This window comes from Ochotona curzoniae, unplaced genomic scaffold (genome assembly GCF_017591425.1).
Source record: "Ochotona curzoniae isolate NIBS_2020 unplaced genomic scaffold, NIBS_Ocur_1.0 contig_3819, whole genome shotgun sequence".
In the NCBI taxonomy this organism is placed as follows: domain Eukaryota; kingdom Metazoa; phylum Chordata; class Mammalia; order Lagomorpha; family Ochotonidae; genus Ochotona; species Ochotona curzoniae.
This window is the reverse complement of record NW_024466004.1, coordinates 50,197,120-50,219,079: the sequence shown is the minus strand read 5'-3', so window position 1 is coordinate 50,219,079 and position 21,960 is coordinate 50,197,120. Positions and strand designations below refer to the sequence as shown.

Here is a 21,960-nt window from a genome sequence, read left to right as displayed (position 1 = left end):
CTGTGGTCTTTTCATTACTAACAATCTCTTAATGGACAATGAGATCTCATATAAGATCAGATCCATCACAGTACTTGCCAAACTTGCAGAGGCCATGTGAGATCAGAAACCAGTGCATGTGACTGGGAGTGTTAATGAAGGCCCTTCCAACTCACTCCCCCTCTTCAGAGGAGGGTTGGAAGGACCCTGAACTCTGACTCATTCTATCTGCACTTTAGTACAAGTGTCTGGATTGGACTCTTGGATCCACCATTCAAGTAAAAGCCTGGGTTTCCAAACCAACTTATAATTCTATCCCAGAGAATAACTTGGACACCTCCAAGGACGGTGACGACTCCTGCCACTTTAAGTGCTCAAACTTCTTTTTAGGATTATATTCCACTATAGTCAAGTAAAAACCTGGGTCTCTGAACTAACTTCAGACTCAATCCTGGGGAATGACTTTGACACCTCCAAGGAAGATGAATAGTCTGGCCAAGCCACCGAAGGATTCAAACTAACTTTTTATAAGGATAAGTAAATCTGTTGTACAGACTCCTCCCTAGCATTCATCCCTCAATGCCATCAAACCTCAATTCCATCATCAATCTGCAGCTATTTTGGGAATACCTTGCAACTGGATGTGCTAGTTCTTTTTATCTTATTATTCACTGCTTACCTCCGTTAAGGCACCACACCATGGATTTAACCCTATTAACTGTATGAATCAGAGTGTGAGAATACAAAAACCACCTCTATTTGTGAGATATCTCCCATGACAACCTCTCTTAGAAAGACATATGGTGGAATATTAAATTTACAAGGGGCTTTTTTTTAATTTTCACAGAACCACTTCAAACCTCACTTTTTTTTTGCCCATAATCAAAACTTTATTGAAAAATTGACATCAAAATAGGGGATAACTTGAATACCTTATAAAGTCAAACAAAATTACATCATCTTAGTAGATTCACCAGAATATCTGATCTTATGATAAGCCTTTCCGTGAGAAAACACAAATCCAGGAATTTGCATAGGTCACTAGTGCTGCATTCTTCTAAAGGAACAGCCTTCTGTGAGCCGGCCCTTCCCTCCCCTGGCCTGGCATAGCACAGTGGAGCAGCCCACACAGAGAACTACTGAATGGGCATGGCTGAACACCGTGGTGATCTTGTAGCAACCTGGACATTTTACATCCATAACGGAAGAGTTTAGACTCTGACCCAGCCATTTCTTTTTTTTTTTTTAAGATTTGTTTTATTTTCATTGGAAAGGCGAATATACAGAGTGGAGAGACAGAGAGGAAGATCTTCTGTCCAATGATTCACTCCCCAAGTGAGCACAACAGCCGATGCTATGCCGATCCGAAGCCAGGAGCCTCTTCTGGGTCTCCCACACGGGTGCAGGGTCCCAAAGCTTTGGGCTGTCCTCGACTGCTTTCCCAGGCCACAGGCAGGGAGCTGGAAGGGAAGCTGGGCCGCCGGGTCCCGGGCATGCAAGGCGAGGACCTTAACCACTTGCGCCACCGTGCCGGGCCCACCAGCCGTTTCTTTTTATGCTGCTTCTTTTCCTCCTCCAAGGAGGAGTGTAGCAAATCTCTGGCCAGAGGCATGTCGGCAGCCCCCGAGCCCAGCGCAGACGACTGGCTCCCGCGGTTCTCCTCAGCCATAACACACTAACGGCCACCAAACCTCACTCTCGTGGTTCAACAGAACTAACTCTCTCTGTCTCTCTCTACATATGTATATATATACATATATATATATATACATATATTCACATACACACATATACATATAATATACATACACACACATATATATATATATACATGACAGGTTTTAAAACAGAAGTCCTTTTCATGATTTTTTCCTTGCCTTGTCTTCAATTAAATTACATTTCCATCCAATTTATTTGGATACTTATGTTTCTTTGTGCAAGCAATTTTTCTCTAGTTCCCTATATTGGTGTGGTATAAGGATTACTGTATGGTTTTAAAAGCCCTGCGATTTAAAAATGTTTGTTTATGTTTTGTAATCCTTACTGGATCTTTAAGGTATTCTTATGGGGAAGAGAGGAGGCATTCTTGAAATAAATTCATATTGATTGGACAAATATTGCTTAGTCAATCTTACCATGCATTGCTCAAATCTCTAGAATAACAACTACCCTAAGTAGGGAAGCAATAACTATTGCCCTGGAACAATGAGGTTAATGGTTCCCATTTCTCACTAGAGGTAGTGTTGTAATCTACAGTACAATCAGAGAAACATGGGTCAAAAAAACCCCGTTATACCACTTACAGCTTGGGGGTTGAGTGAAATATTTAAGTACTTTCCTGAGATATTTCTCACAATCATACTAATGAAACAGGGGAGACCCTGATTCAACAGGACAGAAAATGGGACTCTAGTACCTATGAGGCAGTCAACTTCTTTACATTTGAAGGATAGTCCTGCCCAGTGATTATGAGTGCTAATAGTCTGGGTGGTGAATCTATAGAAGGCCCAGACATTTCAAGCCAAATAGTCCTGCTGGGTCTTCTGAGACCTTTGCCCCACGGGGTGATTCACCATTTAATGATCTTTAGTGAAAATGGAACAGAGATGTAAGAGTTTTCTTTGGCAATAATAATGTAGACATTCCTTCCTCAAGTTTTGCATCCTACCTCAGCAATAGAACAGAGATGTAGGAGTTTCCTTTGGCAATAATAATATGGACATGCCTTCCTCAAGTTCTCCATCCTACCTCAGCCATAGAAATTTGAGAATCCCAGGGCCTCTGGTTGGTATGATCATTAGGCTACAAAGAGACCCGTAATATTTTAATTTATCCTTCTCTCTCATCATCACATAGTCTCTGGTTTTGGTTGTACAAGGCCAAAATAGTGACTTTCATGAGATTTTCTAATCTACTCTCAAGCCTAATAGCATTTTTTTAAGAAGTCGATGGAGGAATAAACTCATCCTTCAAGATTTCCTGCTCCTCCAGAGTCAGAAGATATGGAAATAAGTTTGATCAAAGCCTAATTATATAGAATACCTGGTGTCTCTCCAATACTGTCACCTGCTCCAACCAGAAGTGGGAGAAAGGTTGTAGAGACAATGGTGCAGGCTCAGCACGGTATCACAGGAAAAGGAGAATGGTGAGCCAAGAGATGGGGCTGTGGAGAACACGGTGGATATCTGATATAAGAACCCAGACCTGGAACTTGCTGGAGGTTGTCACACAAGTGGCTGCAAGCAAAGAGTTGTGTACCAACTGCAATAAGTAAAATTGAACTGTAGACATGTGGGTGACACAGCTTAAAAACCTACCCCAAGGAGAAGACTCTGCTAACCAGAAGTACAATGACCAAGAGCAAAAGAAGAAACAAAGGCACAATGAATATTACTGAAAACTCCCCTGCAAAGGAGAAAAACCCTTTGGCCACCTCAGAGTTAACTGAGGAAGACATCGAGAAAATGGGGGTCACAGAATCCATAAGACTGATTTTAAAGCTTCTGATCAAAAATGAGAAGCTCATGCAAGAGTTCAAAGAATTTAAGGAAGCAATAAAGCAAATCAAGACTGCTATATCAGAAATTAAGAACACAGTAGAGCAAATTAAAAGTACAGTGGAGAGTCTTCAAAGTAGAACGAAGCAAGCAGAAGAAAGAATCTCAGAATTGGAAGATATCTCCTGTCACCAGGGAGAAGCAAACAAAAAGCCGGTAGCAGAACTGGATCAGGCCAAAAAAAGTATTCAAGAATTGAGACACTATTAAGAGGCCAAATATAAGAGTTATGGGAGTCTCACAAAATACAGAAAGAGAATTTGGTTTTACAAATATATTTAATAAAATAATAAGGGAAAATTTCCCTAATCTACAGAAAGAATTGGGAAATAAGATCCATGAGGGCACAGAACTCCTAACAGGCTTGATCAAAAGTGATCTTTACCAAGACACATGATTATCAAGCTCTCTTCAACTGAACATAAGGAAAAGATCCTTAAATGTGCATGTGAAAAACATCAATTGACATATAAAGGAATGCCAAGTAAACTCACAGGAGATCTCTCACAGGAAACTCTAAAGGCAAGAAGAGAATGGAGTGACATACTCCAGATTCTAAAAGAAAAAAAATTGTCAGCCTAGCATAACATATCCAGCAAAGCTTTCCTTTGTCTTTGAAAATGAAATAAAGTTCTTCCAGAGTCAAGAAAAGCTCAAAGAATTTGCCTCTTCCAAATCTGCCCTACACATGATACTTCAAGATGTTCTCTTGACAGAGAAGAGGAATAGCAACAAACAAAATCAAAGGCAAACGGGAAGAACATCCCAGTAAAATGACAACAGAAGACTAAATCAATGAACAACCCATTCCTAAAATGACAGGACCCAAGTACCACCCATACATTTTAAACTCTGAATGTAAATGGCTTAAGCTCAATCAAATGTCATAGATTAGTAAATTGGATTAAAAAACAAAACCCATCTGTTTATTGTCTGGAGGAGATACGCTTCAACAAAGATCAGCGGAAAATATATCTCATGGGATTTGATATTTTCTGTTAGTTTCATCTCTTCAAAACATTTTGTTCTGATTAAATCATTCAATGACTCATAGATCATGCAGGGGCATCATTTTCTTCAAGAAGGTTCTTGATTTTCATTTCTTCAGCTACACATTAGTCATTTAATAGCATGTTATTTAACTTCCTAGTGTTGTTAGTTTCTTTTTTTCGCAGGTGTTGATTTTGTTTTGTGGTTCTTCATTTAAGGGGATGTATAGTAGCTGTGTAATGGAGACTGTCATATCTAGTAACATGTTATTTAACTTCATGGCATTGTAAATTTTGATTTTTCTTTCTATTGTTGATTTCATATCATGACTTTTCATTTGAGGGGATGTACAGTATCTGTGAAATGGAGACTAATATCCAGATTAAGAATGCAGTGTAGTATGCATTTCTGCTTCCAGACAAAGATGGACTTATAATGAAACTATTTACTATATCTTGACAATAGGATTCTGGACACTCTGCCATTGTCCATACCCGCAATGATGGACATATGACTGATTATGAAGACCTATGTCTTAGTAATGATACAGAGGAACTAGCTGGGGGCGATGGTTTTCCTATGGAAGAATTCTGAACTGAATTTAGTGGCAAACCCTCTTTTCTAAATGGTCTTCCTGTTGCCAAATCCATGAAGCTGAAACCCTAAATAAATACAGTCACAATCCTAAACAGGAAGTATTTCAAGTTTTGAGATTGCACACTTAACATCTATACAAGATTTTTTACTTAGTTGCAACAACAGCAGACATACATCACCTCCTTTGAGAATATCTTTTCAGGAATAAGAATAATTTCTGCAATATTATTAGCAGGTATATTAATAATATCAGCAAGAGTATATTACTATCCCATATCTATTACCTATTTCTTAAATTTAGGCATTGAGCTAAGCATGTCCATGGTTCCCTAATTCCATTGTACAATAATCTTTGAAGGAAATACTCTAATTTTCCTCTGTGAAACAATAGGGTAAAGAGTAACTTGTCTAAATTGACCAACTAACAGTAGTAAAGCTGGGTTTGAGCCCACTCAGTTTGATTTCAGGTCTCATTCAGCTGTTGCTACACGTACTCTCACTTGTGAAACAATTTAATCTAACACTTAAAAATCAGTTCAGACTTCCCTCCTCAAGTAACATTATCTACCCCTCATGCTGAATCTAAAACTCAGCCAAGGATTCATATCTTTGCTTCCAAAACACATTTGTATTCTCCATTCATTACATTTTTGCATGATTAAATTTACTGGTGTGCTCTGTGCTGTCTCCTACTTAAGCTTCTTTACAGTAGTAGGTTTTAATTGAGTATGATTTTGTCTCCAAGCACACATTTAGCAACATCTGTTGACATTTTGGGTTGTACAACTGCCATGGAGTTGCTGTCAGCACCTGTAAGGTGTCCAAGTCTTCTGCAATTCACAAGAAAACCTCCCAGTAGAACGACGTAAGTGACCCAAAATGTAAGTAGTACTTAGGCTGAGTTATCTTTCTTGAAGGAATGCCAACTAGACATTATTAGCTTTGTATTCACCACCCAAGATTCAACCCAGGATTATGTACCATGCTCCATTTCCAATTAATAGGAAAGGCCCTTAGTAAAATTCCCTGACTGAACTACAGTCACTAATCACAAAGAAGAAACTCTCTCCATAGGGCCTGGCATTCTGGAGCATTAATAATGCTGGTATTCAGTATGTACTGCAACATTGGGATCCCACACTAGATTGCCAGTATAAATTCTGGCTGCTTTGTAGCTGTGATGGCTGAGTGGTTAAAGCATTGGACTTGAAATATAAATTCTGCTTGCTTCATTCACAATCCACTGCCCTGCTGATGCACCTGGAAAAGCATCAGAGGAAGGCCCAAGTGTTTGCATTCCTGTCACTCATTTAGGAAACTCAAATACAGTTCCAATGACCTGGTTTAGGCCTGGTCTAGCCATGTCTATTGGAGCTATTTGGGAAGTGAATTAGCAAATTAAAGATATCTCTCTTTTCTCTTTATCTGCTTGTCTCTTGCTCTGTCTTTCAAATAAATAAATAAATCTGTTTTTAAAAAATAGACTTTATTGGGTTAATATTGTAATGAGATAGTCTAACAATAGTGTGTGGCGACACTGGTAGTCCAGTCAGTCCTGCTGCTTGGCTTCTAATCTAACTCACTGCTGATGCACTCTGGAAGACAGTAAAACAAAGCTCACTTACTTGGGCCTTGGTCACCCACACTGAAGGTCCAGAGAGGACTCCTGGCTCCTGGCTTCAGCTTGGCCCACGCTAATCATTGCAGCCATTTTGGAGAGTGAACCAGCCAATGAAATACATCTTTTTCTGTCTTTCTCTGTCTTTGCCTTTAAAAGAAATAAATCTTTAAAAGAAAAGAAAAAAGAACTATATTTAAAGCTTGTTATATGGGGGCCTCCTCTCTTTCTTAGTTATGTTTATGTTTCAGTCACCAATACTCCAAAGCAATTTTTACTACAAAAGGCTGTATAAAGAGATATTTGTCACAATTAAGTGACTTCTGGGCATCTTCCTTCTTGAAAGGCAAAGTTTCTCCTAGTCCCAAACCCTTTAGGGCAATCTCGAGGGGAGATGGCCAACAGAGAGAAATTACCTGATGAATGAAGGTTGGGCCTGACACACATTACTGATTCTGCACATTTTTATGTGTGGCCTGTAAAAAGTACCTGATGAACTTCCTCTCGCACTTATCTTTTTTCTCCAATAAGGTATTGTTTTAATTTATTTTATCCTTTCCTGGTCTGAAAAATTATTTTGGCAAAACTGATGTCAGGAAACTGTAGTAGGGACTTTCTTGCTTTTTTTTTTTTTTCGAAGCAAAATAATTTGTTTCAAAAACCTGAGATTTTTCTTTTTGTAAGTATGAGAAATAGGATCAAAAGCTATTATGATAGGCAGTTATTCCTCAAATGAAAGTGAAAATCCTCACAAAAGGCATTGGGAAATAAATTTATGCTGAATTTTACTGGTTTATGAGCAATTATAGATTTTACATTAATATTTAATAGCTTATGTTTGATGAGCTAATATTTAGAGAATAATGGTAATCTTCATTTATTCATATTTTTAATCATTTGTGACTTGCAGTACCCTTTTCTTTACCTTTAAAAAAGTCTTCTTAAAGCTATTCAAATTTTTCTGTTTTTTTTAAGATTTACATCATCACAAAACTAATACCTAAATCCACCCTGCTTACAAAATGAAAGAGAGTTCAAGAAGGAATTGAATTTATAAACCAGCAAAAATCTTTCTAACCACAGCTGCAGTTCAACTCCAGGTTACAAAGAAAGAAAAATACATCACAAGTCATTTCAGTTGTAATCCAGGAATATAAGTTTCATTTGTTTTTTAATTTTTATTTTGAATGATACAGTTCCATAGGATCTGGCATTTCCCCTTTCACAATCCGCAATACACACCCACACTTTTGTTCCCTGTAATAAAACAATAACATAGTCCTTCAGCAACAGTCACAAGTCAGTAATTCTACAATTTAGTGTATCATGAATTGCAGGTATAAGCAATGGTAGAAAGTCCAGAGTGCTAGTGTCAAGATATACTTAATAGTTTCATTGGCAGTTCTCCTTTAATTTGGGACTAGAGATGTACACTGCAGTGTATCTTCACTTTGCAGTATGATAGTCTACACTGGATAGTCCCACTAGATAAATATACATGTATAAAAATATATATATTAAGCTTGTATTTTGCATGAAGCTTGCCTCACATCAGAGAGAACATAAAATATTTGTCCTTTTGGAATTGGCTTATTTCATTCTCTAGTTGGGACAATTTTATTGCAAATGGAAGGATTTCATTCTTTTTAATGAGTAATAGTATTCCATATAGTAGATGTACCACCATTTTCTTTATCCATTCCTTTTTCACTGGGCATCTAGATTATTTCCATGTCTTCACTATTGTGGATTGTGCTGATAAAAATATAGGGTTGCAGGTCACTTTCTCCTATGCAGATTTCACTTCATTTTTTTATAGACCCAGAAGTGGGATATATGGTCATATAGTAGATCCATTTTCAGTTGTCTTAGCACTCTGCATATTGACTTCCATAGTGGCTGCACTCATCTATAATCCCACCAACAATGCAGTGCAATACCTTTCTTCCCACATCCATGACAACTGTTGTTGTTACTAGATTTCTGAAAGTAGGCAAATCTTACTCGATCTATGTGGAACCGTACCCCGGTTTTTATGTGCATTTCCTTGACAGAGAGCCTGAGCATTTTTTTCTCTATTTTTGACAATCTTTACATAGTTAATTATGGTACAAAGGCTCAAGGGCTACAGGAAAGTGGGTAAGACTATTATTTCCACATTTTCCCCTTTATCTGGGATAATAAGGGAGATAAAGGGAGAAGCCCCACCCAGTCTCCCACCCACCCCAGGTCCCAGATGTGGGGCATGCTCCAAGGGTCTTGCTCAAGTGGTTTTCATAGTTCAACAGTTATGAACTGCTGCCAATCTCACCATTCCAAGCATGATGAGGTCGCTGCAGAATCCACTGAAATAGTTCACTTGAGAGTCTCCGTTTGCCCAAATCTTCACTGCCAATATATGGCTGGGGTAGTTGATTGATTTGTTCTGTCCTCTGTTGTGGTGCCAGGTATTCTCTGCAGGTTCCGTTAGACTACCATGTCCTCCATGTGCAGCTGGTTATCTGAACATTTTTTAATGTGTCTATCAGCTATCCTTATATTTTCAGTTTCCAACTGTCTTTGTTGGTGAGAGGGATGGCTCCTATTTTTGATGCAGACCACTAATGTAGGTACTTTCATTGATGAACTAGGCCATTTACATTCAGGAGTAATATCAAGAGGTAGTGATTTGGCTCCGTCATTTTAGCAAAAGGTTTCTCATTGTTTGATTTAGGATTTATGTTGTTGTTGTTGTTGTTTTATTGGAATTTCTCCATGTTTTCCTTTTGGCTTAGTTTGGTGTTATTGCTTTCTCTGGCACAAGTACAACGCTTTAACCTTTGGATCCAAGCCTCCATGTAAGAAGACTGGAAATGAATTCCAGTATTCTGGCTTTTGTCTGACCCAGACCTGGCTGTTGAGAGTATTTGGGGAGTGAATCAGTAAGTGAAAATTCTCTCTCTCTCCTCCTGTTTTTTCCCTTTCTCTCCTTTTCTCCTTCTTTCTCTCTCTCTTCCCCTAACATTTTTTCTCTCTCTCCCTAACATCCTTTGCTCTTTTTCTCGCCTATCTGCCTCTTTCCTTCTCTTTCTTTCAAATATGCATATAATTATTGCAATATTTTTCTTCTCAATGCAATTCTGATCAAGATTTCCCTAGAATGCATTAGCATGTAAGTGTGTGTTTTTGTATAAAGTAACTCCAGTATTTAATTTAAAATGTAAGCAGGTGTTTTTTCTTAAAAAAAAAAAAGTTGTAAGACTTACACTCACAGAAGATAATGACTCCAAAATGGATACAAATATCAGTGAAAACAAACTTCAAAATATCAAAATAAACCAAAGTATATCTGCTCACTTGCTATACAACAATTTTGTTACAATATAATTAGATAGCACTGTACATTTTAAAGTTGTATTTATTTTATTTGAAAGGCAGATGTGCAGAGAAAAGAGTCAGAGAGAGCAAGAGAAATCTTCCATCCATTAGTTCATTCTCCAAATGATTGCAATGACCAAAGCTGAGCCATGATCCAAAAGCCAGAAGATAGGCATTTTCTCAGAGTCTGCCATGTGGATGCAGGGGACCAATTTCATGGGACACCTCTGTTGCTTTCCCAGTCCATAAGCAGGGAGCTGGATCAGAAGAAGAGCAATTGGGCAAGAGTAGACTCGCACCCTTATGGGATGCCACTACTGCAAGTGGAGAATTAACCTGTTGAGCCACTGCAACATCCAGAGACAGGGAAATTTTTCAAGAAATGGTACTGAGGTTATGGCACACACCCAAGAGAAAAAAAAATTAAGCACTCCCATAGTATTTAAAGTTAAATGTTAAATGCAAAATTACATTATTCTGAGTAAATAGCATTAAAACAGGACATCAAAAACACAAACTGTGAAACAAAATAATCTTATTGCAGTATAATGTGTATAAGTTTAAAATTATCAAATAACATAAATATTATTTAACATCAGAACTGATTAATGGATTATATTCATACAATATAAATTAAATAAATAGATGGAATAAATATAATTACAGTAACACTGCTAATCTTAGTAAAGGGAGGAAAACACGGGAAATAAAAAGTCCACAAGGTCATTTCATTCAAAAATACAGAATGAATCAGTGTTACAAGTCAAGATGGTATTTCCTTTTAGAACAAAATTTAGTGAGTAGAAAAAACATGAAGGAGGATTTAGGGGTCCAGTGATTACTTCTTACTCTGAGTAGCAGTTGTACCTGTATATTCACTAGCAAAAAGAATATACAGACCAAACTGTATACTTCAGATTTGCCACATTTCCTATTTATATTTTTGCATAAAATTTATACTTTATGATTTCCATTTTACTTCACATACATTTTTTCCAGGAGTAACTCACAGAAGTTCTCTTTGATGATCAGGCTGCACAAAGGGGCTTCAACATTTATATTTGCTTTGATTTCCTTTTCATGCTTACCTTTTCATGCTTACCACTTGATATTGTTTTTTTTTTTAATGTGCTACATGCTTTTTTTTTTAAGATTTAATTTCCATTGGAAAGCAAGATATATAGAGGAAGAAAGAGTCAAAAGAGGAAGATCTGTCCGATGATTCACTTCCCATGAGGCCACAATGGCCAGAACTTTGCTGACCCTAAGCCAGAAGCTAGGAGCTTCTTCAAGGTCTCCCGCAAGAGTGCAGGGTCCCAAGTCTTTGCACCATCCTCAACTGCTTTTCCAGGACACAAGCAGGGAGCTGGATGAGAAGCAGGGCTGCTGGGGATTAGAATCTGCATCCATATGAGATCCCAGTGCGTGCAAGGTGAGGACTTCAGTAGCTAGGCTATTGTGTCAGGCCCACCACTTGACATTGTTATACTATCTTGATTTTTGCCCATTCCCTGACTAGCATGTAAGTTACATGAAAACAGAATTTGTTTTATTCACTAATGTAAACACAGAGTCTGAAATGCTAATTTTTAACCTCTCCATATATTTATGGAAGCAATGAATCAATCTAGCTAATGATAGAGCTCATTGGTACTTTTATTACATTATCTTTGAATTTCACACACACTGAACATTAAAGTAAGCAAAGAAATTCTAAGCAACTTGCTTGAAGTGGAAATAAGTAATTAAAGTTTTGAAATTCCAGAAAATAACCCTTTGATTCTGCATCTTAGCTACAATGAAGAAAATACAGGAAGATCAAAAAGCATTACAAAGGGTTTTCTCTTTTTCTTGATTCAGAGGAAGTTGTTCATCATCTAAATTTCCTCTATGAATATTTTAGTTTCCTGGAGGAAGAACATAATTGTTCCTTTCAATCAGAGAAGATGGATGAAATATGTTTCACTGGCCATAGGATACAGTTATAATTGGATTAAAGTTCAGAATGACATGACTCTTTACTGATTGTCTGGCACACTTGATAAAGAAAAGAATGAAGGCTGAGTGCTGTATGGTGAACAATTTTAAAATAAGAGTACACCTTTTAAGAAGCAGGTGACACAGACCTGTGCTTTTAGGACAGGTTACCAGAGCATGTGACATCTTCGCCCATGCAGCGGCATAGATGGGAAGCCCAGAAAGCGCAGGCCCAAGTAGCAGGTTTGAGGGTGGAAAGGTAAAAGTGACACCGAAAGGATGACCTCAGAGAGGGAGCTGGGTAACTGCCTTCTGACAAAGTGGCACTGGGCTATTTAGTGTAGAAAATAAAAGAGATAATGTGAAGCAGAAAAGAGAAATTTAAAAACTAACATGATTATAGAAGAAAGGGGGAAACGAATATGTTTATTATCCATAACCAGGTATTTAAACATTGTTACATAACTAAGCATTGAATACAGGCTCAACCACTTCACAGAAGAAGATGTGGGAGGGAGCCCAGCGTAGTTGCATGCCCAAGGATCCCATATGGGCACTGGTTCTAATCCCGGAGGTTCTGCTTCCCATCCAGCTCTCTGCTTGTAGTCTGGAAAACAGTGGAAGATGGCCCAAAGCTTGGGACCCTGCACCCTGTGGGAGAGCTGGAATAGGTTCCTGGCTTTGAATCAGCACAGCTCTGGCCATTGCAGCCCACTTGGGGAGTGAATCATTGAACGGAATATCTTCTTCTCTGTCTCTCTTCCTCTCTGCATATCTAACTTTCCAGTAAAAATTAAATAAGTAAATAAAGATAAAAATAAGATGTGGGAAGAAGAGAAAGCAGTGAGAAAATGCTAAAGCAGCTCTTCTTTCATCTAGGGACAATGCTAAATGCATGCTTATTACCTATTGCAATGTGTCATTCATGTTTAATTTAGCCATTTAAAAAATAGAGCTAATATTTCACTTCTAAAATAAATTCACTTTTGTAATTATCAGATTTAAATACCAAAATAAAGATTGATGTCCAAAAAGCATGTATGTGATACGGGCACACACTCTTTTTACTCAGTAGAGAGAAAATGAAAGCATTGCTTAGCAAATCCCCTAAATACATATAACTTAAGAAATGTATGATCAATATTGTATTTGAATGCTACTTTCACTGAACAAGCAAAGTAAATTCTGGAACATGAACGCAATTCTTTGTAACTTAATCTATCCCATTATAATTCAGTCTTTCATCATAGCATAAATAATGCTAAATCTTAACATTAATTTTTTCACTATGTTAACAGACACTGGTTTTACAAATTCTGAATTAAACCTTGTGTTAAAATCTGTTGAAAAAATTTAATATAAACTCAGAGAAAACATATGCCAAATAAAGCATTATAGGTCTAAACCAACATATTTTCCACATGAAGTTAAAATATTAATGAAATGCCTTTACCAGGGGCAAGGGACAGGAAAGGATTAAACAAACTGCTGTTGTGCAACTCTGACTTAAGGAACAATATCCATGATGAACTTATTATCTCTTTTTCCAGGCAAGATATTTATGGAATACACTTTTTAAACCAGCCAAAATTGCAAATTGCAATTCATTCTTTACATTAATTGGAAATCAGCATTGTGAATAGATTTTGATTGCTTGAAAAAAAACTAGCTTTTTCTTATTAGCAAAGTGCAGCTAAAAATGAAGAATGCAAATAAAATATGGACTTCTTAATAAACCCTGGAAGAATAAATGAGGTTTTGTTAATGTCTTAGAGACTCTGGAGAGATTGTTTATGTCACAATAAAAAACACAGCATTGCTATAACTCTGAAAAGTGAGGAACATATAGAAATCAATGCTGAATTAGGTCTTATGTTTTACTTCCTGGCAACTTTTTAAAGACATTTTAAAACTTTAAAACTACTAATTCATTTATTCAGATTTATTCTTTTTATCTTTCTTAAAGGCTTAAATATACATGAAATGCAGAAGATATTTATTCTAGAGGCAAATGTACTTTAAGATATGTAAGAGAAATGGTACAAAGAGTTGTATCTAAAATCTATAGACAGATCAGAAGAAAAAGACTATAGCCTAGGATGAACCTGATAATATTTGCATCAGCCTCTTCATTTGTAAACATTCATTTACTCATCTGTAAAGTGGAAAAAATACTAGCCAACAACTTCAATACCCATTGTGAAAACAAAATCAGATGTCAAAATAAGCAGCTGACAGTGAATGTTCATGTTTCTCAGCATTTTCAGTTAAAGCTTCCAAATCAAACATACATAAACACCAAATAGCCTAAAACTCCTTCCAAATGATGGAACCTAATAGTTTTATTGCTATCACTTCAATCAACTCATATGAGTGCACTTGAAAAAAATTGTGAAATTTTTTAATTAAAACATGGGTTTTTGTACAAGAAAGTCTGAAATTCTTGCATAATTTTCCTAATATACGCATTCATAATATTATGGACTTTTTGAAATGCCTCACATAGATAACATTTTGACATCACATAGAAATGCAAAGTTATCCTCTTCCCTACAGGGAAGCCATGAGGATACTTCTACCCACATGAGCCAGATCAGAGGATCACCAGGAGAAGCATCCTACGAGACTCATTTTCTCACTAGATAACTGTTAAGCAATAAATCTTCATTTATTTGTTACTGGGATGTCACCAGATTGAACCTTGAGACTGATATTGGAAGACCTGAGACTGACTAAGATACCCAGCAAGTGGACCCCTAAGAGTCTAAGACACTGGTACAGAAACTAATACTTCATTCCTGCTTGCAAAATATTGAATGCAAAAATCTGGCTAAATATCCATGATGTCATTACAGGGAGAAAGCTGCAAGTAGATTTCACAAAGCTTATGAAACCCAAGGTAACTTTAAGTGATATCTTCCCAAGAGGATGGTCGGCAATAAAACACAGGAGTACATGGGCTGACACAACGATATAGCAGGCTAATTCTCACTTGCAATGTTGGCATCCCATATGAGTGTGTCCTGACTATTCCACTTAAAATCCAGCTCCCTGCTAAAGACCTGGGATGGTGTGGGAGGATGGCTCAAGTCCTTGGACCCCTGTACCAAGGAGGGAGAGTCAGAAAGAAACTCCTGGTTCCAGCTTCGGATAGACTCAGTTCTGAACACTGTGGACATTTGGAGAGTGAATTAGCAGACGGAATACTGTGTGTGTCGTCTCTCTTTACAAAAATATGCCTTTCAAATAAAAATAAATAAATCTTTAAAAAAATATTGTGTAGTACTTCTAAAAGCAAGGCCATGGATTCAAAGAAATATTTCATAAGAGGTCAGCAAGAGGACTCATCATTAGCATCAGGGATTAATGCAAGAAGTAAATACACCTGTAAGTCACACAAAGGAGCAAGTTAAAATTCTAATATAACAGCTATGTGCAATTGTCCTTCTTTAATCTTATTTATTTGTTTAAAATAAAGAGAGACATAAACCTCTTATTTATTCATTCACTCTCCCCATGGCTGGGCTGGATCAAAGCTGGCAGCCAGGAAATTAACATTGATTTCACACTTGAGTGTCCTGGAAGAAAGTTCTCAGAATCAACTGGACCAGAAGTGGAGACAGGATATGAACCAAGGTACCTTAATACATGCAGGCATCCCAGGTGCATCTTAACTGTTGCACCAAGCCAATCCCCTTCTTTAATTTTAAAAAGATAACTGCTATCAGTGAAATAACCTTTCCTTATTTCAATCTCATTATTGATTCTCAAAATTCTTGAGTGAATTATCATACATATCAATTCTGGATAAGTCTTGTTTTGTTTCACAATGAAACACTAACCCATTTCATTCATCTTCTCACTGACTTAATTCTTAAACATTGATATGAGCAACTGTAACTGTTGTACTTTGTGCAAACTTCTTTAACAAATAATCTTACATTTTTCCACATTTTGCATTTGTGCTTGCAAAAGTTAAAATTTCCTTTGTCTAACAATCATCTTTCCATGCTCTTTCTTAGTTGATGACATCACTCCACCAACACTTAAAAATATGTAAAATATTATTAATCTCATCAGCACTTGGAATTATAACCTATGACCTCTTAAAACATCCAGTACTCTCACACACTCAGACAAGTTGTACAAATTACGTGAGCTCTGCACTTCTTTTGAGATCCAATGAATAGGTGACAAAATTCTCTTCCCCCAGTCTTTCTTGAAGCTAGTCTGAACAGCAAGAATGTATATCACAAGCTCAGTAAGTCACCAATGAGCAGCACATTATAGCAGATACAGGAAGAGCTTCAAGGAGTAAATCACGTTGGTTACACTTAAGAGTTGACATTTGCACAAAAATGGAGATGAGAATTGGGGACGCCACATTTTTTGAACACAGAAATTCATGAAGCCTAAAATTTCTATGGGGCCATTGTAGTGGTTCAGTGGCTAAATCCTCCGCTTACAACCACTCTGGCTAATTCCCTGTTGTTACAATTCACATCCATCTCCCTGCTTAAGTCCTGGAAAAGCAGTCAAGGATGGCCTCAAAGAATTAGGACCCTGCACCCATGTGGGAGACCTGGGAGAAGCTCCAGGCTCCTGGTTTCAGACCAGCTCAGGTTTGGCTGTTGTGGTCACTTGGGGAGTGAACCAGCAGGTGGATGATCTTTCTCTATGTCTCTCCTTCTCTATTTAAATCTACCTTTCCAACTCAAATTTGACTTTTAAAATAATTATCAAGTTTATTTCTCAGATAAAATGATAAGCCATATTTACCTCAACATTTTGCTAGTATGTCTTTATTTGCAACATAAAACATTTAGAGATTTGGCATCTGGGTTTCCATTTTTACTCTTTCCCTTGCCTTGTGATATTAGGACCAAGCAGTATAATCACTTTCTTCTATGTCATGTGCCAAAAATAGCACTTAAGGAATATGCGGAAAAATGATCAGTAAAAATGTGCATCATTCACTTTAAAAATAAACTAGAGGGCCCAGTATGGTAGCCTAGCAACTAAAGTCCTCATCTTGCATGCACCAGGATCCCATATGGGTACCAGTTCATATCCCTGCGGCCCTATTTCCCATTCAGCTCCCTGCCTGTAGCCTGGAAAAGCAATCAAGGACGCCCCAAAGTCTTGGGACTTTACACCCTGTGGGAGACCCAGAAGAAGTTTCTGACTCTTGGCTTTAGATAGGCTCAGCTCTGGCCCTCAACATCCATTTGGGGAGTGAATCAGCAGATGGAACATCTTCCTCTCTCTCTCTCCCCTCTTTGTATATCTGATTTTCCAACAAAAATAAATAAACTTTTAAAAAATAAAAATAAACTAGAATATTACTGAATAATATTATCTGCTTTGTTTTAATGACTCTTCCATTGTATTTTTCAAGTTCATTTTCAAAACACATGTGACAAGTACTTGATAGTCAAAATCTCCATCATTCCATTCCTGTTCTAGATAACATCAGCCATACAATTCCTACTAGATAAGTAGGGATCTCATTTTCATGGAAGACTTGATGTAGATAGATACTTGATCTGAAATATACCCATTATAATTTTCCTTGAAAACCAACTATGAGCATCCAAGAAATTAGTCAGTCCCTTTGGAACATGTGACCTGATAGAAGATGTAGTGACAAGGTATAGTAACGATGTTAGGCAAATGAGTAGATACAGCAAAAGAAGTCTGCTGACAAAAACAGAATGATAAAGAAGACACATATGAGCCTAGCATGGTAGCCCATTAGCTGAAGTTCTTGCCTTGCATGCAATGGGATCCCATATAGGTGCCAGTTTGTGTCCTAGCTGCTCCACTTCCCATCCAGCTCCATGCTTGTGGCCTGGGAAAGCAGTTGAGAATGGCCCAAAGCCTTGGGACCCTGCACCAGTGTGGGAGACCCAGAAGAAGCTACTGGCTCCTAGCTCTGGATCAGCTCAGCTGTGTCCATTGCAGTCACTTTTGGAGTGAACCAGCAGAGGGACAGCAGACAGAAGATCTCTGTGTCTCTCCTTTTCTCCACAAATCTGACTTCCTAATAAAAATAAATAAATCTTTTAAAAATAAATTAAAAATAAATAAAGGAGACACATATGGGGAGAAAAAAACGAAAGCTCTGAAAGACCACAAGACTGAAAAAAAGAGAAGGTGATGCTTGCTTAATGTTTCTGTCTTTTCAGATCTTTCCTGTAGACTCTAAGCAACAAACTGCATTGCTTTCTTTGAATTCTAAAAAGCTGTCTTTATATACTTTGTTATGCTAACTCTAAAATACCACCTTAAGAGAAATTATCACCATCTCAAAAAAAAAAAAAAGCAACCATCTCTAAATTTTAAAAATATATCAGGTTCACAGTCTGGGCCTTGGGGTTGTGACCAACTATAGCTCCCTGCAGTGTGGCAGCTGTTGGGGGGTGCCCCTGCCAGGTCAGATTCAAGGCTGGGGACTCAGGCCAAAGCCACTGCTGAAAGGCAGTGAACAAGTTCTTGGTGTTGGGTGTCCAGTGCACCAAATGGTACCAGGCTCTGCCTCCTGGCTGCCCAGCAGCAAGCTTTGGGGTTTTTAGGATATGAAATTGCTGCTTAGGGACACCCACGAATAAGGCCTATTTTAATGTAGGTGAGAGATGAATTCTGGGTGATTCCCAGTAACAGGGTCATGAAACTTTCAGGCAACCATGGGAACTGAGACCTCATAGTTTGGAGGGGACTGTCCATAAGATCTATTTGGGCCAGAATGATTCACCAGCCAAATTAGGAATCCTAAGATGGGCTGTTAGCATAGAGCATCACTGACTGCCACACACCAGTCCACACCAAAGCTAAGGATGGGGGCCTGTCTGGAAGGGCTAGGTACCATTACTTGACTGAGTGGTCGAACAGTGGACTGGTCACATTTGGCAGGGTCAAGACACTAATCAGCATATGAGAGAACTTGGTCCAGGGGTAGATTCTCTGGGGGAATTGTGGGCCCAACTCTGTGGAAATACAAGTCCCACAGGTTAGCTCGTGAGCTGGGGTGGTGGTGGGCTAAGCTAGAAGTGACCATGGCACCTGCCATCACTTATAGGTAAAGGAACCGATGACAATCTGGGCACGTCAAGGCAGCAACACCCACATGTGCCTCCTAAAACAGGATGTTGGGTGGGCCAACCTGCAACTGGAAGAGGGTAGACCAGGCAAGGCCAAGCAAACTTCAACTCACAAAAAAATAATAGAAATCAGGATGGAGCACATGTCATTCCAACCGAGGCTCTTACCCTATTGGTCTTCATAAGGCAGGGATACTACAACACAGCATCGAAGGCAAAGACTGAGACAGATGAGGGGCTAAGCCAACTAGGTCAGAGCACCCACTGGAACGTGCGCAATCTAGGGCTGGGAATAGACTCAGTGAGAGTACACCTTGCTGGGTTGGGATTCCCATGGGAGGGTGCGGGGGCTGCGTTCTGGCCTGGATATGGCTGCAATTTCCTGAGACACAAATGTGGACTGGGGCTGGAAGCACCAAGCTGGGCTAGACACCTTCACCATCTTGCACTCTGGAGAACCTGGGTAGATGTAAGACGGACTAATAGGCTAGGTTTCTGCCCCTACTGAGCCAGGTGTGATCAGTGTCTGGGTATGGGCAAGCCTTGGCTGGGGTGAAACAGCCAACACCAAGAACTGGAATGGATTGAAAGCCAACAATGAGGACTGGCCCATGGAACCACCAGTACGTGCAAGACCTGGCATAGGGAGAGGTTCTGAAGGAGGAGCTTGGGAAACTCCTCTGTTGGATCACAGCCCCTACAGCCCCTACAGGTGAGTGCAAGAACCATGATATGGAGCAACTCAGAACAGGCCAGAGGAAGATACCCACCATCATACATATGGCATAGGTGGGGAGCAGACCATGCTGAACCTGTTCACATAAACTGCTGGCGAGCCCGAGCACCAGTATAGAGTGTGGGTCAGGCCAGTTTCGGTCACAACACATACCAGTGCACATTAAGGAATGCCAAGGTGAGCTGAGCCATACCAGATGTGGATACAGTGCCCAAACAGCACATGTGAGAACCAGTGGGGAGGAGGCAAAGCCAACAGGGGAAGGTGGGCTCCCTTGTTATGCAACCACTCCCACTGGAGAGCATGAGTTGGGATGAGGGCAGACCAGACCAGGCAGGGCTACAACACCTATGGGCCTCATGTGAGCTAGACTGGGGAAGGGTCAGATTGGGCTGACTGTTCTGACTGGTGCAAGCAAAAATTAGAGTGGGTGAGGGTTGGTTGGGCTTTGCTGCAGCATCAGCTGGCAGAGGCTGGCACGGGGGCTAATTCTGTCAAGTTAAATGCCAGAACCACCTGGACAGCACATAACCTGGGAGTGGAGTGGCCTAGTAGGGAGATAGTGGGCACCTCCCTCTTGGGTTACCACTCCCACTGGAGAGCATGAAAACCAAGACGGGGCAGGGGTGGCTAGACAGAAAGGCATCTGCCAGTATGTGTGTGGGCTGGATAGTAGATTGGTTGGGTTGAACTAGGCTTCAACGCCCATTGACAAGTATTACAGCTAAATGGGACAGACTGAACAAGCCTGCAGTTCTTCCTGGGATGCATGGGAACCAGGGTAGGGGGTAGGCCTGGTGGGGGTTATGGGCTGGCTGCAGCTCCCACTGATTTGCATGAGGACCAAGAATGAAGTGGGCATGATCAAGCTGGACTCTAACACCCATTGGTTCAAGTGGAAGACAGGGCTGGAATCAGAATTGATGCAGCAAATTCCAATGACCAGCATGTGCATAAGCTGAATGGGGTGACAGATTGTGCCAGACCCTGTATTGGCAAACTCACACAAGAATCAGGTTTGGGATCAACTCAGATGAAGTTTCTTTGGAGATCCCTCCAACTGAACTGCTGATCTCACACTTGATCTTAGCCAAAAGGCCAAGAAGTGATGAACTGCTGATCTCAGAACCCCAACCATAAAGAGACTGTGTCAGACAGTGGATTATGAATAGGTTTCATCGCGATTGGAACAGTGAGATTGGCAGCAATTCAGACCTGTTGAACTATCAAACTTGCTTAAGCAGGACCCTTGGAGTGTGCCTCACATCAGGGACCTGGGATGGGTGGGAGGCTCGGTGGGGTTTTTCCTTTTGTTTCTCCCCTGACCCCAGATACAGGGAAAAAAAATGATATTAGTGTGGGAACAATGGTATTAACCATTTTCACCCTGTAGCCTCTGACCCTCTGTACCCTAATAAACTAAGTAAGATTATTGTAAAAAATAGATAAATTAAAAAATATATATATATAGGGTTCACTACCTTTTATATTTGTAATTTTCTATTAAAATTTTGCAAACAACTAATATACAGAAATTCAGTTAAAATGAAATTTACTCCTGTAAGGATCCTGTGATGAAGACACTGTAGTGATCACTATTTTACAAGGGTGAAATACATTAAGTGACAGAATTTAAGCAACTTGCTCAATGCTGTTCAACTGGAACTGGCATTAATATTCATTCAATTAGATTTCAAATAGAGTTGGATAGCACCAGAATCCTCACTTTTAAGAATTATAACTCATAGCCTATCAATCATTTTCTATAATTTAAAATAATCATATTTTAAAGAGAGCTTGTGGTAATCCATAATTTATTTAGAAGTTGCATTAAGGAGAGTAAACAAAACAATGATGTCCACTAACAGGAACCTAATAAAATCACAATTCTAAGTCATCTGAAATTGTGAGCTTAATATGCAGATTTTAAGTCATAAAGCCTTTATTTTCTTTTTCTAGAATGCCTCATTGATCGCAATTTTATGGAGAAATTACAAAGATTTACATATGACAAAAATCATTGTGAAAACTGGAAAATTTATTTTAATT

General features: G+C 38.9%; 1 protein-coding gene across 2 annotated transcripts; it reads right to left on the bottom strand.

Annotated features, from left to right (window-relative positions):
- Window positions 1-846: 846 nt before the first annotated feature.
- LOC121158404 (40S ribosomal protein S27-like) lies at window positions 847-1,634 on the bottom strand. 2 transcript variants are annotated; one of them, XM_040983111.1, is made up of 2 exons: window positions 1,494-1,634; window positions 847-1,195 (listed from the first exon to the last, which is right to left on the bottom strand). In XM_040983111.1, the coding sequence occupies exons 1-2, from the start codon at window positions 1,589-1,591 to the stop codon at window positions 1,021-1,023; spliced, it is 273 nt and encodes a 90-aa protein (XP_040839045.1). In that variant the 5' UTR covers window positions 1,592-1,634; the 3' UTR covers window positions 847-1,020. The 2 variants fall into 2 exon arrangements, with proteins under 2 accessions (XP_040839045.1, XP_040839046.1); XM_040983112.1 differs by having other exon boundaries at window positions 847-1,212; window positions 1,520-1,634.
- Between the last annotated feature and the right edge of the window lie 20,326 nt (window positions 1,635-21,960).

Excerpts from the sequence above, each read along its gene's own strand:
- LOC121158404 (XM_040983111.1), bottom strand. The coding sequence starts at position 1,591 with ATGCCTCTGGCCAGAGATTTGCTACACTCCTCCTTGGAGGAGGAAAAG. Across the intron at positions 1,196-1,493 it reads CCGGCACGGTGGCGCAAGTG|TCTAAACTCTTCCGTTATGG; the intron begins GTTAAGGTCCTC and ends GCTGGGTCAGAG.